Raw genomic sequence first — 15915 nt, 5'->3', positions numbered from 1 at the left:
ATCTCTCTCTCTCTCTCTCTCTCTCTCTCTCTCTCTCTCTCTCTCTCTCTCTCTCTCTCAACATATAAAAACATTATTGCAATATACCTTTGTTGAGAGAAATCAATAAAGACAAAATCCCTTTGAATGAAGAGGTACTTTCTTACATAGACCTAATCATACATCCGTGGGTGTGACTAACGCCATGAGGAGTTCTGAAAACTTCTGATCATTGACAAGGTTTCAGAACGTGGCGTCAGTGACGTCAGTCAGTCTTGGCAATTGAAGAGCATTGCCAGTACTCAAGACTATCATTTTCTCTCAAAGCTCTAAGATGCATCGTCACCCTCAGCCCCAAATAGAACGCACCTCAGCCACGAATGGCTTCCCGTTGTTGCCATAAAAGCGAGTTTGGTAGGTGGATGTCATTTTCGTAACACAGTATTCACGTGCAATGTCTACACACACACACACACACACACACACACACACACACACACACACAGATTGCAAAAGAAGCAGGGAAAGGAAGAAAATATGATAGATGGACTAAGAAAATTTGCGAGCATAAACTGACATCGAGAATCCATAAACAAATGCGAGTGGAAGGAAATCTCCGAGGCCTTTGTTCTGCAGTGGACTAGTAACAGCTGAGGATTATATATATATATATATATATATATATATATATATATATATATATATATATATATATATATATATATATATATATATAATGTGTGTGTGTATGTGTATTGATTGCCTTGTATACAATAAAATGTGTACGTCAGCATACATAGAAATGCAGAACTTGTACGTTTTATGACCTTGCTAGTTACGGTATGGTTATTTTTTATAGCTAATTAACCACTCAAGTCCGTTATGTCTTTGTCCTTTCGTAAATAACTAAGTGACTATACAGTAATGTTCTATTCTAGAACACTATAAATTTAAGAAAATGTAGCAATAGCTGAACACCTAGCTGATGTGCGCTACTTTCACAAGTCAAAGTTTTCCTTAAGAATTAAACTACCTTAATGTATTATTATTATTATTATTATTATTATTATTATTATTATTATTATTATTATTATTATTATTGTTTTTGTTGTTGTCATTGTTATTATTATTACTTGCTAAGCTACAACCCTAGTTGGAAAAGCAGAATGATATAAGCCCGAGAGCTCCAACAGGGAAAATAGCCCATTGAGGAAAAGAAATAAGGAAAATACAAGAAAAGTAATCAACAATTAAAAATAAAATATTTTAAGAACAGTAACAACATTAGAATAAATATTTCCTATTTAAACTACAAACACTTCAAAAACAAGAGGGAAAAAAATAACATAAAATAGTGTGCCCAAGTGTACCCTCAAGCAAGAGAACTCTACCCCAAGACGTGAAAGACCATGGTACAGAGGCTATGGCACTGGCCAAGAACAGAGAACAATGGTTTGATTTTAGAGTGTCCTTCTCCTAGAAGAGCTCCACCCTTGCTTTAGAAGATTCTTCGTTGTTTGTATGTATTATAATTTGTTATAATCTTTGTTCTAACGGCAGATCACCGCTGTGGTAAAGCAAGGTTAGCTTAAACTGATTATCCGTCTCTCTCTCTCTCCCTCTCTCTCTCTCTCTCTCTCTCTCTCTCTCTCTCTCTCTCTCTCTCTCTCTCAAGTTATTGAAGGCTCATTAAAGCAAGGTTAGCTTAAACTAATTATTTCTCTCTCTCTCTCTCTCTCTCTCTCTCTCTCTCTCTCTCTCTCTCTCTCTCTCTCTCTCTCTCTCTCTCTCTCAAGAAGAGCATTGAAGGCTCATTGAATTAACTTACGCATAATAATAATAATAATAATAATAATAATAATAATAATAATAATAATAATAATAATAATTTCTTATTACAACGTCTGTAACGAAACACCCTCGGAATTAAGATATTTTATCTTTTTCCCCATTATTTTATTAAAGAACCTAACCGCTGCGCAGTTACTGCATAAGAAACAAAGGAAAGTCGTTCCATTACTTTCCTTCGCTAGGAATGATGATTCTCCGTGTACCTAATGGTAAAACATATAATGACAGTTCGTGTGAACTTTATGGTCGTTTTTATATAGCTTTTAGAGATGGAATTATTATTATTATTACTTGCTAAGCTACACCCTAGTTGTAAAAGCAGAACGCTATAAGCCAAAGGGCCCCAACAGGGAAAATAGACAAGTGAGGAAAGGAAATAAGGAAAAACTACAAAAGAATCTCAAGAACAATAATATTAAGATAAATCTTTAATAAAAATTAAAAAACTTGAAAATATCAAGAGGATAAAAATTTCAAAATATCAAAAGGAAGAGAAACAAGATAGAATATTGTTCCCGGGTGTACCCTCAAGCAAGAGAATTCAACCCAAGACAGTGGAAGACCATGGTACAGAAGCTATGGCACTTCACAGGGCTAGAGAACAATTATTCCATTTTGAAGCGCTACGAGGGATGTGTGGTAGGATAACTAAATATAATTCGCTTTTTTCGAGTTCTCTTGCTTGAGGGTAAACTTGGGTACACTATTCTGACTAATTTCTCTTCCTCTTGTTTTGAAGTGTTTATAGTTTATTTAGGAAATATTTATTTTAATGTTGTTACTGTTCTTGAAATATTTTATTTTTCCTTGTTTCCTTTCCTCACTGTGCTATTTTCCCTGTTGGAGCCCTTGGACTTATAGCATCCTGCATTTCCAAGTAGGGTTGTAGCTTAGCAAATAGTAGTAATAATAATAATAATAATAATAATAATAATGATAATAATAATTGTAGTGAGTTTTGCCTCCACGAGGGCTTTACAAGGAACGTGTATTTTATAAAGAACAAAGTATATTTTGTAAGGCGTGTTTCATATTTTGTAAAGAACGTGTATATATTTTGTGTGAAAGATCATTTATAAAACATGTTATACAAAAGATACTTTTAAAACATGTTATATAAAGATATTTTATAAAACATGATCATCATCATCTCCTACGCTTATTGACGCAAAGGGCCTCAATAAAACATGTTAGATAAAATATATTTTATATGATATTTTATAAAAGATATTTCTCGTGTAATGGGGAATCACACATAATAGCTTAAACGTAGCTAAACCACTTAATTATTATTATTATTATTATTATTATTATTATTATTATTATTATTATTATTATTATTGTTATTATTACTTGTTGCAACTCGGGACGGATATTTTTTATGAGATCGTCATTGTTGATGTCGCTCACTATCACGCAATTCACTGTAATTTTGTTACATTTAACAGCATATTTACGAAGGCTACATGATAGCTGTGTCTTTTTATTACCATGGAATTAGGCAGGTAACAGAGAAACTGTTTCCCACCAATCCTTGAAATTTTCATTTAGATATGTGAATTATGCTAGGAAAAATTTACTCCACCACCAACAATAACCATTCAACCCGTACCAAAATAAACGTTTGCTGTGCCTTTTCTATGGCAGATATCAACATGAAAATTGGTATGGACAAAGTAAATATCCATCCCATAAATCCCTGAAAATTTCCTTTAGATATATGTAGTATTCTCTGAGTAATTTACGGAGCCGCCGAAAATGCCCTCCCGCGGATATCGAAGCTACTGTGAGTTTTCTATGACAAGTATCAATACGAAAATTGCTAAATCAGTGTTTATGAATGGCGTTGTTTTGCTTTGAGCGACTGACGGTGAGTGATTGCAACACAAGTGGCAGAGTCACTCGTAGCATAACCCCCCCCCCCCCCCCCCGATTTAATATCTAGCAAATTAGAGGTCTAGAATTATTATTATTATTATTATTATTATTATTATTATTATTATTATTATTATTATTATTATTATTATTAGCTAAACTACAACCTGAATTGGAAAAGCAGGTTGTTATAAGCCCAAGGCCTCCAAAAGTGAAAAATAGCCTAGTGAGGAAAGGAAATAAGGAAAAATAAACTGCAAGAAAAGTAATGAACAATTGAGATAAGATAATTCAAGAAGGGTAACAGCATTGAAATAAATATTTCATATATATAAACTACAAAAACTTCATAGATGAAGAAGAGGAAGATAAATAAGAATGAACAGTGCGTCCGAGTGTACCCTCAAGCCTGAGAAGTATTCGACACTTTTTTTTTTTTTTTAGAGAGAGAGAGAGAAGCTCGTAACAGAACTCGTGTGAGTTTTCTTCCGTCACAAGCAACAGGCTTTCCTAATTCCTTTTTTTTCCAAGCATTACTAAGCACCATTGCTCAACACAGGAGTAATACGAGACAACAAATATATGTATAAAGTCACGGAAATTTAATGAAGTCTTAAAGGAAATCTTGGAAACAGAAAATGCGCCAATATGTCTGACGGAAAAAAAAAAGACTGGAACAAGGAAGGGAGACTAGATTTGAAATTCGTTTAATGGTGTGATGATGACGAGGCATTTGCCTAAAGAAATAAGGTATTAGGCCAACACACTTGAAGGATATCTTAAGTTTTTATCGTTTATATATAAAAGATTTATTTTAATGTTACTGTTCTTAAAATAGTTTTTTTATTGTTTTTTACTTCTCTTGGAGTTTCCTCATTTCCTTTCCTCACTGGGCTATTTTCCCTGTTGAAGCCCTCGGCCTTGTAACATCCTGCCTTTCCAACTAGGGTTGTAGCTTAGTAAATAATAATAATAGTAATAATAATAATAATAGTAATAATAATAATAAGTTTTTTGCTTCCCTTGTGGTTTCCTCATTTCCTTTCCTCGCTGGGCTATTTTTCCCTGTTGGATCCCTAGGGCTTATAGCATCCTGCTTTTCCAACTAGGGTTGTAGCTTAGCAAGTAATAATAATAATAATGTGCAAACATAAGATTAATGTGTCACGAACTACAGTAATCGATTTACATCCCACATGCGTTAATTCAAAATGTATGTAGGTTACGTATGTCGCATATAATTTCTTAAATTGGTGTAAATTAAAAGTAACCAAACATTTCTTCTCTTATATCCTGTATCTGACACTTAATCATCATATGTTAACCTTGAAACTCGTTGGTGCGTGCTAGGTCATTGTTGGTACGTGCTAGGTCATTATGGGTACGTGCTAGGTCATTGTTGGTACGTGCTAGGTCATTATGGGTACGTGCTAGGTCAATTACCGTCGAATTTCTTCCCATACTATTTTTCTTGAGTTTGGGGCTAATGATAAAGGTAAGCTCCTTTTTCTAGATCAGAAGAAAACAAGAAAGGGGAAAGGCAAAACACATTTAAAAGGGCTAGTTACTGTACCAGTGACAGACCCGCCTTTTAAAAAAGTGAAGGTTATAAGTCACGAAACAGAAGCGGGAAGAGAATTCCAGAGATGAAGTTCATAAGTAGGTGACTATGTCCTTGGAAGTGTCGAGAAATATTTCACTTAAAAAGAAAAATAATGTTGCCATTATGTTCCTTCAAGTTTTTAACGTCTCCCGGATACTGTCACGGCCGGTTTCCAGCTTACAGAGTATTATTATTATTATTATTATTATTATTATTATTATTATTATTATTATTATTATTATTAGCCAAGCTAGAACCCTAGTAGGAAATGCAAGATGCTATAAGCAAAAGGGCTCCAGTAGGGAAAAATAGCCCAGTGAGGAAGGGAAATAAGGAAATAAGTGAATGATGAGAGCAAATTAACAATAAATCATTCTAAAAACAGTAACAATGTCAAAATAGATATGTCATATATAAACTATTAACAACGTCAAAAACAGATATGTCATATATAAACTATAAAAAGACTCACGTCAGCCTGGTCAACATAACATATGCTCCAACTTTGAACTCTTTTTGTTTTACTTAATTCAAGGTGACTTCTTTATTCGATTTCAAACTTCTAGAGTTGTTCTCTATTACTATCACGAAATGAAATTGAGCCTCGAGTTCTTTGGGACTTGTTAGTGGCGTCTGTTAAGGGGGCCGGTCGTCAGCTGTTTGTGGTAAAACTTTCTTTGCTATGTCTGGGGAATGTGTACATTGCATAGCCGAACACCAAAATAGCACTCCATACTCCATTTGGTGATTTATCATTGCATGAAAATAAGGCAAATTCACATACGTTTTTCAGGCAGAAACGAAATTACATAAAGGTTTCAAAGTAGTGAGAGTTACATTGAATTTAAAGAGGGGTGAATTTCATGTTAAACGAAATTACATCGAGGTTTCAAAGTAGTGAGGTACATTGAATTTAAAGAGGGGCGAATTTCATGTTAAATTCAAAGCAGAGTATATTAATGAATTCAACGTAGATTGGCCATTAGATATTGTATAGAATATGTCTATTTTTTTTTAGCATGAAAAGGCATTATAACGTATCTAAAGAAAAAGAGTCTCTTAGAAATGTTCAAATAGCGTTGATTCAACAGTAAGACTGGAAATATTCCAAAATGGAGTTACAATTTAATATCGTGTACAATGCAACAGAATAACATAGATGTTTCCCTTCGATTTCTTCAAAATTCTGTAGATTTAATCTCGTTAATTAAACACTCCGAAGACTTCTTTTTATATTCGTGAAACTTTGCATTATCCTTTCGTAAACATTCCCAGATTTTAATCACATTTAAAAGTTCTTCAGTTAATAATTTCCTCGAAATTCAGTAGTTTCCTTCTCATTTCTGAAATTCCACAGTTTTCCTTTTATGCTATACTAGTGTAAGCGAAACGGAAAAAAAGTAACAGCTGAATATTTATTTAAATATGCACGCACACGTAACCCCCCCCCCCCCCTTTCCTAACTACCATACGACAGTTAAGGCAAGGCATCTTGTGGGAGATTGTTGTTTTTGAGTGCAGGGAAGCAACACACACACACACACACACACACACACACACACACATATATATATATATATATTATATATATATATATATATATATATATATATATATATATATACATACATACATACATACATATAAAACCAGGTACTTGCTCCTTATTATATAGTGGAAATATTTTAAAAAAATTTCATCACCTAATACAATTCTAGTGTTCCTTAAATATCTCTGAATTTCCTAATTTCCCCTGATTTCTTTAGAATTCCTCATTTCCCCAATTTAATATAATAATAAATATAAAATCCCTCCATAGTTTCCATAAGCCTCTTAACTCGCCTACAAAACCAGTACAGTGAATCACGTACAGTGAATTGCCAGTACAGCATTACGTACAGTGAATTACTAGTACAGTGAATTACCAGTACAGTGAATTACCTGTACAGCATTACGTACAGTGAATTACCTGTACAGCATTACGTACAGTGAATTACCAGTACAGTGAATTACCAGTACAGCATTACGTACAGTGAATTACCAGTACAGTGAATTACCAGTACATGGAATTACGTAACCACGAGTGTCCGCCAGGTGTATTTGTATGGTCACTAATGCTATTTACGGATTAAATTATTCTGTTGTCGAAGATGTTTTTGATCACATGTGGATTTCACTCTTCTCGGTGGCTTGAGATCGTATCGTTTATCTTTTAAACCAAGTTGCGTTAATGTTTATTGCAAGGTCTTTTTACCTTGCAGGTGCAACCGTTCTTTATTGTTTGAGTTTACAAATTCAAGAAAATAATATTTTGGACGTTACTCAATGTAGTTTTGATCAGGTAAATCGTTAGTATCTTTTTAATGAAAATAATATTGATAATTTATGATTGTTATTACTATTATTTTTATTAACGTTAGAGTATTGTAATGATGAAATTATGTTAGAGGTCCATTCTCTCTGTTCGTGAAATCCTGATCGCGGTTTGAAATTACAGCTATTTATAGAGGGCCAGTCTTCCAGAAATATGATGCCATTGAAAGTTCATTACGTAAAGGAAGGAAGAAGTATAAAAAAAATTACAACACACACACACACACGCACACACACACTCTCACACTCAAAGGAGGGTCAGTAACCCCTGTGTGAGTGCTCAGCAATCCGCAGCACTTTGTCGTCTTCTTTGATTTTTAACCATAACTTAAGCATAAAAATACTGCGCTGATCACAGATAACATTGTCTTTCCGCATCCCTCTCACTGAAGGATTTTACCTGTTCAGTTTTTCTAGAACAAAATTATAATGGTTTCACCAAATGTTTTCCGTTAAAAGTAATGTTTTCAGTGTACAGAGAAGTAATTGACTTCTGCAAAGTAGTAAATATGTTCGACTACTTTCTCACCTTTCCGTGATTTATGCAAACCAGGCAAGGGCGCAGCTACTATTTTTTCACCCGGCTGTGTGACCATTTCAAGCTTTTCCTTTTCTTTCCAACCAGTCCATTTCAAGCTTTCCCTTTTCTTTCTAACCAGTCCATTCCAAGCTTTTCCTTTTCTTTCCAGTCAGTGCATTTCAAGCTTTACTTTTCGTTCCAACCAGTCCATTACAAGCTTTCTCTTTTCTTTCCAACCAGTCCATTTCAAGCTTTCCCTTTTCTTTCCAACCAGTTCATTCCAAGCTTTCTCTTTTCTTCCCAACCAGTCCATTTCAAGCTTTCCCATTTCTTTCCAACCAGTTCATTCCAAGCTTTCTCTTTTCTTCCCAACCAGTCCATTTCAAGCTTTCCCTTTTCTTTCCAGTCAGTCCATTTCAAGCTTTACTTTTCTTTCCAACCAGTCCATTCCAAGCTTTCTCTTTTCTTTCCAGCCAGTCCATTGTAAGCTTTCTCTTTTCTTTCCAGCCAGTCCATTTAAAGCTTTCCCTTTTCTTTCCAACCAGTCCATTTCAAGCTTTCCTTTTTCTTTCCATCCAGTCCATTTCAAGCTTTCTCTTTTCTTTCCAGCCAATCCATTTCAAGCTTTCCCTTTTTCTTTCCAGACAGTCCATTTCAAGCTTTACTTCCCTTTCTAACCAGTCCATTCCAAGCTTTCCCTTTTCTTTCCAGCCAGTCCATTTCAAGCTTTCCCTTTTCATTCCAGCCTGTCCATTTCAAGTTTTCCCTTTTCTTTCCAACCATTCCATTTCCAGCTTTACTTTTCTTTCCAACCAGTCCATTTCAAGCTTTCCCTTTTCTTCCCAACCAGTCCATTTTAAGCTTTCCCTTTTCTTTCCAACCAATCCATTTCCAGCTTTACTTTTCTTTCCAACCAGTCCATTCCAAGCTTTCCCTTTTCTTCCCAACCAGTCCATTTTAAGCTTTCCCTTTTCTTTCCAACCAATCCATTTCCAGCTTTACTTTTCTTTCTAACCAGTCCATTCCAAGCTTTCCTTTTTCTTTCCAACCAGTCCATTTCAAGCTTTCCCTTTTCTTTCCAGTCAGTCCATTTCAAGCTTTACTTTTCTTTCCAACCAGTCCATTCCGAGCTTTCTCTTTTCTTTCCAGCCAGTTCATTTCAAGGTTTCCCTTTTCTTTCCAACCAGTCCATTTCAAGCTTTCCCTTTTCTTTCCAACCAGCCCATTTCAAGCTTTACTTTTCTTTCCAACCACTTAATTCCAAGCTTTCTCTTTTCTTTCCAGCTAGTCCATTTCAAGTTTTTCCTTTTCTTTCCAATCTGTCAAGATCAAGATTTTCCTTTTCTTTCCAACCAATCCATTTAAAGCTTTCCCTTTTCTTTCCAATCAGTCCATTTCAAGCTTTCCCTTTTCTTTCCAATCAGTCCATTTCAAGCTTTTCCTAATCATTCCATTTCAAGCTTTCCCTTTACTTTCCAACCAGTCCATTTCAATCTTTCCCTTTTTCCAATCAGTACATTTTAAGCTTTCCCTTTTCTTTCCAACCAGTCCGTTTCAATCTTTCCATTTTCTTTCCAGTCAGTCCATTTCAAGCTTTCCCTTTATCCAATCAGTACATTTTAAGCTTTTCCTTTTCTTTCCAACCAGTCCATTTCAAGCTTTCCCTTTTCTTTCCAATCAGTCCATTTCAAGCTTTCCCTAATTCCATTTCAAGCTTTCCCTTTACTTTCCAACCAGTCTTTTTTAAGCTTTCCCTTTTTCCAATCAGTACATTTTAAGCTTTCCCTTTTCTTTCCAACCAGTTCATTTCAAGCTTTCCCTTTTCTTTCCAATCAGTCCATTTCGAGCTTTCCCTAATCATTCCATTTCAAGCTTTCCCTTTTCTTTCCAATCAGTCCATTTCGAGCTTTCCCTAATCATTCCATTTCAAGCTTTCCCTTTTCTTTCCAATCAGTCTTTTTCAAGCTTTCCCTTTTTCCAATCAGTACATTTTAAGCTATCCCTTTTTTTTCCAACCAGTTCATTTCAAGCTTTCCCTTTTCTTTCCAATCAGTCCATTTCGAGCTTTCCCTAATCATTCCATTTTAAGCTTTCCCTTTTCTTTCCAATCAGTCTTTTTCAAGCTTTCCCTTTTTCTAATCAGTACATTTTAAGCTTTCCCTTTTCTTTCCAGCCAGTTCATTTCAAGATTTCCCTTTTCTTTCCAATCAGTCCATTTCGAGCTTTCCCTAATCATTCCATTTCAAGCTTTCCCTTTTCTTTTCAATCAGTCCATTTCAAGCTTTCCCTTTTCTTTCCAACCAATGCATTTAAAGCTTTCCCCTTTCTTTCCAACCAGTCCATTTCAAGCTTTCCCTTTTATTTCCAATCAGTCCATTTCAAGCTTTCCCTTTTTCCAATCAGTATATTTTAAGCTTTCCCTTTTCTTTCCAGCCAGTCCATTTCAAGCTTTCCCTTTTCTTTCCAATCAGTCCATTTCAAGCTTTCCCATATTCCATTTCAAGCTTTCCCTTTACTTTCCAACCAGTCCATTTCAAGCTTTCCCTTTTTCCAATCAGTACATTTTAAGCTTTCCCTTTTCTTTCCAACCAGTCCATTTCAAGCTTTCCCTAATTCCATTTCAAGCTTTCCCTTTACTTTCCAACCAGACCATTTCACGCTTTCCCTTTTTCCAATCAGTACATTTTAAGCTTTCCCTTTTCTTTCCAATCAGTCCATTTCAAGCTTTCCCTAATTCCATTTCAAGCTTTCCCTTTACTTTCCAACCAGTCCATTTCACGCTTTCCCTTTTTCCAATCAGTACATTTTAAGCTTTCCCTTTTCTTTCCAACCAATGCATTTAAAGCTTTCCCCTTTCTTTCCAATCATTCCATTTCAAGCTTTCCCTTTTATTTCCAATCAGTCCATTTCAAGCTTTCCCTTTTTCCAATCAGTACATTTTAAGCTTTCCCTTTTCTTTCCAGCCAGTCCATTTCAAGCTTTCCCTTTTCTTTCCAATCAGTCCATTTCAAGCTTTCCCTAATTCCATTTCAAGCTTTCCCCTTTCTTTCCAAGCAGTCCATTTCAAGCTTTCCCTTTTATTTCCAATCAGTCCATTTCAAGCTTTCCCTTTTTCCAATCAGTACATTTTAAGCTTTCCCGTTTCTTTCCAGCCAGTCCATTTCAAGCTTTCCCTTTTCTTTCCAATCAGTCCATTTCAAGCTTTCCCTAATTCCATTTCAAGCTTTCCCCTTTCTTTCCAAGCAGTCCATTTCAAGCTTTCCCTTTTATTTCCAATCAGTCCATTTCAAGCTTTCCCTTTTTCCAATCAGTACATTTTAAGCTTTCCCGTTTCTTTCCAGCCAGTCCATTTCAAGCTTTCCCTTTTCTTTCCAATCAGTCCATTTCAAGCTTTCCCTTTTTCCAATCAGTACATTTTAAGCTTTCCCTTTTCTTTCCAGCCAGTCCATTTCAAGCTTTCCCTTTTCTTTCCAATCAGTCCATTTCAAGCTTTCCCTAATTCCATTTCAAGCTTTCCCCTTTCTTTCCAAGCAGTCCATTTCAAGCTTTCCCTTTTATTTCCAATCAGTCCATTTCAAGCTTTCCCTTTTTCCAATCAGTACATTTTAAGCTTTCCCGTTTCTTTCCAGCCAGTCCATTTCAAGCTTTCCCCTTTCTTTCCAAGCAGTCCATTTCAAGCTTTCCCTTTTCTTTCCAATCAGTCCATTTCAAGCTTTCCCTTTTTCCAATCAGTACATTTTAAGCTTTCCCGTTTCTTTCCAGCCAGTCCATTTCAAGCTTTCCCTTTTCTTTCCAATCAGTCCATTTCAAGCTTTCCCTAATTCCATTTTAAGCTTTCCCTTTACTTTCCAACCAGACCATTTCACGCTTTCCCTTTTTCCAATCAGTACATTTTAAGCTTTCCTTTTTCTTTCCAACCAGTCCATTTCAAGCTTTCCCTTTTTCCAATCAGTACATTTTAAGCTTTCCCTTTTCTTTCCAACCAGTCCATTTCAAGCTTTCCCTTTTTCCAATCAGTACATTTTAAGCTTTCCCTTTACTTTCCAACCAGTCCATTTCAAGCTTTCCCTTTTTCCAATCAGTACATTATAAGCTTTCCCTTTTCTTTCCAACCAGTCCATTTCAAGCTTTCCCTTTTTCCAATCAGTACATTTTAAGCTTTCCCTTTACTTTCCAACCAGTCCATTTCAAGCTTTCCCTTTTTCCAATCAGTACATTATAAGCTTTCCCTTTTCTTTCCAACCAGTCCATTTCAAGCTTTCCCTTTTTCCAATCAGTACATTTTAAGCTTTCCCTTTTCTTTCCAACCAGTCCATTTCAAGCTTTCCCTTTTTCCAATCAGTACATTATAAGCTTTCCCTTTTCTTTCCAACCAGTCCATTTCAAGCTTTCCCTTTTTCCAATCAGTACATTTTAAGCTTTCCCTTTTCTTTCCAACCAGTCCATTTCAAGCTTTCCCTTTTTCCAATCAGTACATTATAAGCTTTCCCTTTTCTTTCCAACCAGTCCATTTCAAGCTTTCCCTTTTTCCAATCAGTACATTTTAAGCTTTCCCTTTTCTTTCCAACCAGTCCATTTCAAGCTTTCCCTTTTTCCAATCAGTACATTTTAAGCTTTCCCTTTACTTTCCAACCAGTCCATTTCAAGCTTTCCCTTTTTCCAATCAGTACATTTTAAGCTTTCCCTTTTCTTTCCAACCAGTCCATTTCAAGCTTTCCCTTTTTCCAATCAGTACATTATAAGCTTTCCCTTTTCTTTCCAACCAGTCCATTTCAAGCTTTCCCTTTTTCCAATCAGTACATTATAAGCTTTCCCTTTTCTTTCCAACCAGTCCATTTCAAGCTTTCCCTTTTTCCAATCAGTACATTTTAAGCTTTCCCTTTTCTTTCCAACCAGTCCATTTCAAGCTTTCCCTTTTTCCAATCAGTACATTATAAGCTTTCCCTTTTCTTTCCAACCAGTCCATTTCAAGCTTTCCCTTTTTCCAATCAGTACATTTTAAGCTTTCCCTTTTCTTTCCAACCAGTCCATTTCAAGCTTTCCCTTTTTCCAATCAGTACATTTTAAGCTTTCCCTTTTCTTTCCAACCAGTCCATTTCAAGCTTTCCCTTTTTCCAATCAGTACATTATAAGCTTTCCCTTTTCTTTCCAACCAGTCCATTTCAAGCTTTCCCTTTTTCCAATCAGTACATTTTAAGCTTTCCCTTTTCTTTCCAACCAGTCCATTTCAAGCTTTCCCTTTTTCCAATCAGTACATTTTAAGCTTTCCCTTTACTTTCCAACCAGTCCATTTCAAGCTTTCCCTTTTTCCAATCAGTACATTATAAGCTTTCCCTTTTCTTTCCAACCAGTCCATTTCAAGCTTTCCCTTTTTCCAATCAGTACATTTTAAGCTTTCCCTTTTCTTTCCAACCAGTCCATTTCATGCTTTTCCTTTTTCCAATCAGTCCATTTCAAGCTTTCCCTTTACTTTCCAACCAGTCCATTTCAAGCTTTCCCTTTTATTTCCAATCAGTCCATTTCAAGCTTTCCCTTTTTCCAATCAGTCCATTTCAAGCTTTCCCTTTACTTTCCAACCAGTCCATTTCAAGCTTTCCCTTTACTTTCCAACCATTCCATTTCAAGCTTTCCCTTTTATTTCCAATCAGTCCATTTCAAGCTTTCCCTTTTTCCAATCAGTACATTTTAAGCTTTCCCTTTTCTTTCCAACCAGTCCATTTCAAGCTTTCCCTAATTCCATTTCAAGCTTTCCCTTTACTTTCCAACCAGTCCATTTCACGCTTTCCCTTTTTCCAATCAGTACATTTTAAGCTTTCCCTTTTCTTTCCAGCCAGTCCATTTCAAGCTTTCCCTTTTCTTTCCAATCAGTCCATTTCAAGCTTTCCCTAATTCCATTTCAAGCTTTCCCTTTACTTTCCAACCAGTCCATTTCAAGCTTTCCCTTTTTCCAATCAGTACATTTTAAGCTTTCCCTTTTGTTTCCAGCCAGTCCATTTCAAGCTTTCCCTTTTCTTTGCAATCAGTTCATTTCAAGCTTTCCCTTTTCTCAGAAGGGACAAAAGTGACTTTCACGCAAGACTGAAGTCTCGGCACGTTCGTCTTGGCTCATTACCTCTTGAAGTACAGGAAATAATCCATTTCTTAAATAATGCACGCTGTTGGCTCACATAATTCTATCTTTTATTCATAAATCTTTGTTGTAAAACTGCATGATTTTTTGCTTGCTCACATAATGCTCGCCATAGCCTTTCGAAAATATCATATGCACGGATCATTTGATGCAATACCTTGAATTGCTTACTCCAGTTAGGCGAGTTTACCCTTTGCTGGTATTACAAGTCTCCTCAAGGATACGAATCCCCAAGGTTGTGTCTCAGTCCTTGGAGGATTTTGTTTCCTTTTGTGTGAACTTCTGCAGACGCGTGAATTTAGTTTTATATATCAAAGATGTCGGTGAACTGGGATATGTCTAATGGTGTTCAAGAAACTCCATGTTAGGGTTAAGTAAAATCTTGTGGAAAGAAAAAAAAAATAGCGGTTACTTAAAGAAATAGTTCCCACTGACTGGTTTCCCAATATTCATCAATCGATGCGAAATCTATTAATAAAAATATATTTGAAGTAATTAATTTTACGGCATTTGAGAAGCTTATTAATTATATGATAAGTGAAATGAAAATTTATTGTTGGATGCTCATTTTATACTATTTTTTTTAATTTCGTTGAGTTTATCATCACTATCACTAACAATCCTTGCTTTTCCCCACGGACGTTATCTCTCTCTCTCTCTCTCTCTCTCTCTCTCTCTCTCTCTCTCTCTCTCTCTCTCTCTCATAATCTTCCTAATCAGGTAATTGAATCGGTGGCGCTTCAAAAGTTCAAACTTGCGGGAAATGTTTAAATGTTGAACAGGCTGACATGAGTCTCTTTTTATAGTTTATATATGGAAGGTTTGTTTTAATGTTGTTACTGTTCTTAACATATATTATTTTAATTGTTCGTTGCTTCTCTTGTAGTTTATTTCCTTATTGCCTTTCCTCACTGGGCTATTTTTCCTCTGTTAGAGCCCTTGGGCTTATAACATCCTGCTTTTCCAACTAGGGTTTTATATGATAATAATAATAATAATAATAATAATAATAATAATAATAATAATAATAATAATAATAACAACATTTCTCATTTTATTGCAGTTTCGAGACCGGGTGAAAGGACTCCTGCCGCAGGACAAGCAGGAGGACCACGACCTCCTGAAGTGGCTTGTGGGTAAGTGGGATTCCTTCAATATATACACCTCGAGGACAATTACTTCGTCAGTATTCCAGATGCCTTGCTTTGTTTACACAGCATTGTACCATCAATTACTGTAATTAATCAGTGTGTCACTGCTCACATGAATGGTTAATTAATGCTACGAAGGGCATTTTACTAATTAAAATGATTATTGTTGATACAGACGCAGGTGATAATGAAATAAGATCTGTTATTACGTAAAGGTGTCGTTATGCAATAATGCTTACTTGATCCAACATTTTGATGAAGGTTGATAAAGTTTTAGATTGAACTTTTATCAGGATGATAGTTATTATCTTATCTTTATTATTATTTGTGAAAAGATTAAATATGAAATTAATAATGGTATCGAACTTATTACTGCCGATAAAATATCTCGTTTATATGAAAAAATGTATATTTATCTAATAATCAAAACATC

The 15915-nt window shown here is 35.4% G+C and overlaps 1 protein-coding gene across 1 annotated transcript in view; it reads left to right on the top strand.

The window, feature by feature from the left end:
• The window catches only part of LOC137650205 (SEC14-like protein 2), an 84995-nt gene that overhangs the window by 53923 nt on the left and 15157 nt on the right, over positions 1-15915 (top strand). Inside the window, exon 2 of the mRNA XM_068383392.1 lies at positions 15395-15467. Coding sequence (XP_068239493.1) covers positions 15395-15467 — 73 coding nt within the window. The remainder of the gene's footprint in view (positions 1-15394; positions 15468-15915) is intronic.

Source organism: Palaemon carinicauda, chromosome 11 (genome assembly GCF_036898095.1).
Source record: "Palaemon carinicauda isolate YSFRI2023 chromosome 11, ASM3689809v2, whole genome shotgun sequence".
Classification (NCBI taxonomy): domain Eukaryota; kingdom Metazoa; phylum Arthropoda; class Malacostraca; order Decapoda; family Palaemonidae; genus Palaemon; species Palaemon carinicauda.
Note: the sequence above shows the minus strand (reverse complement) of the source record. Positions and strands in the feature narration are given on the sequence as shown.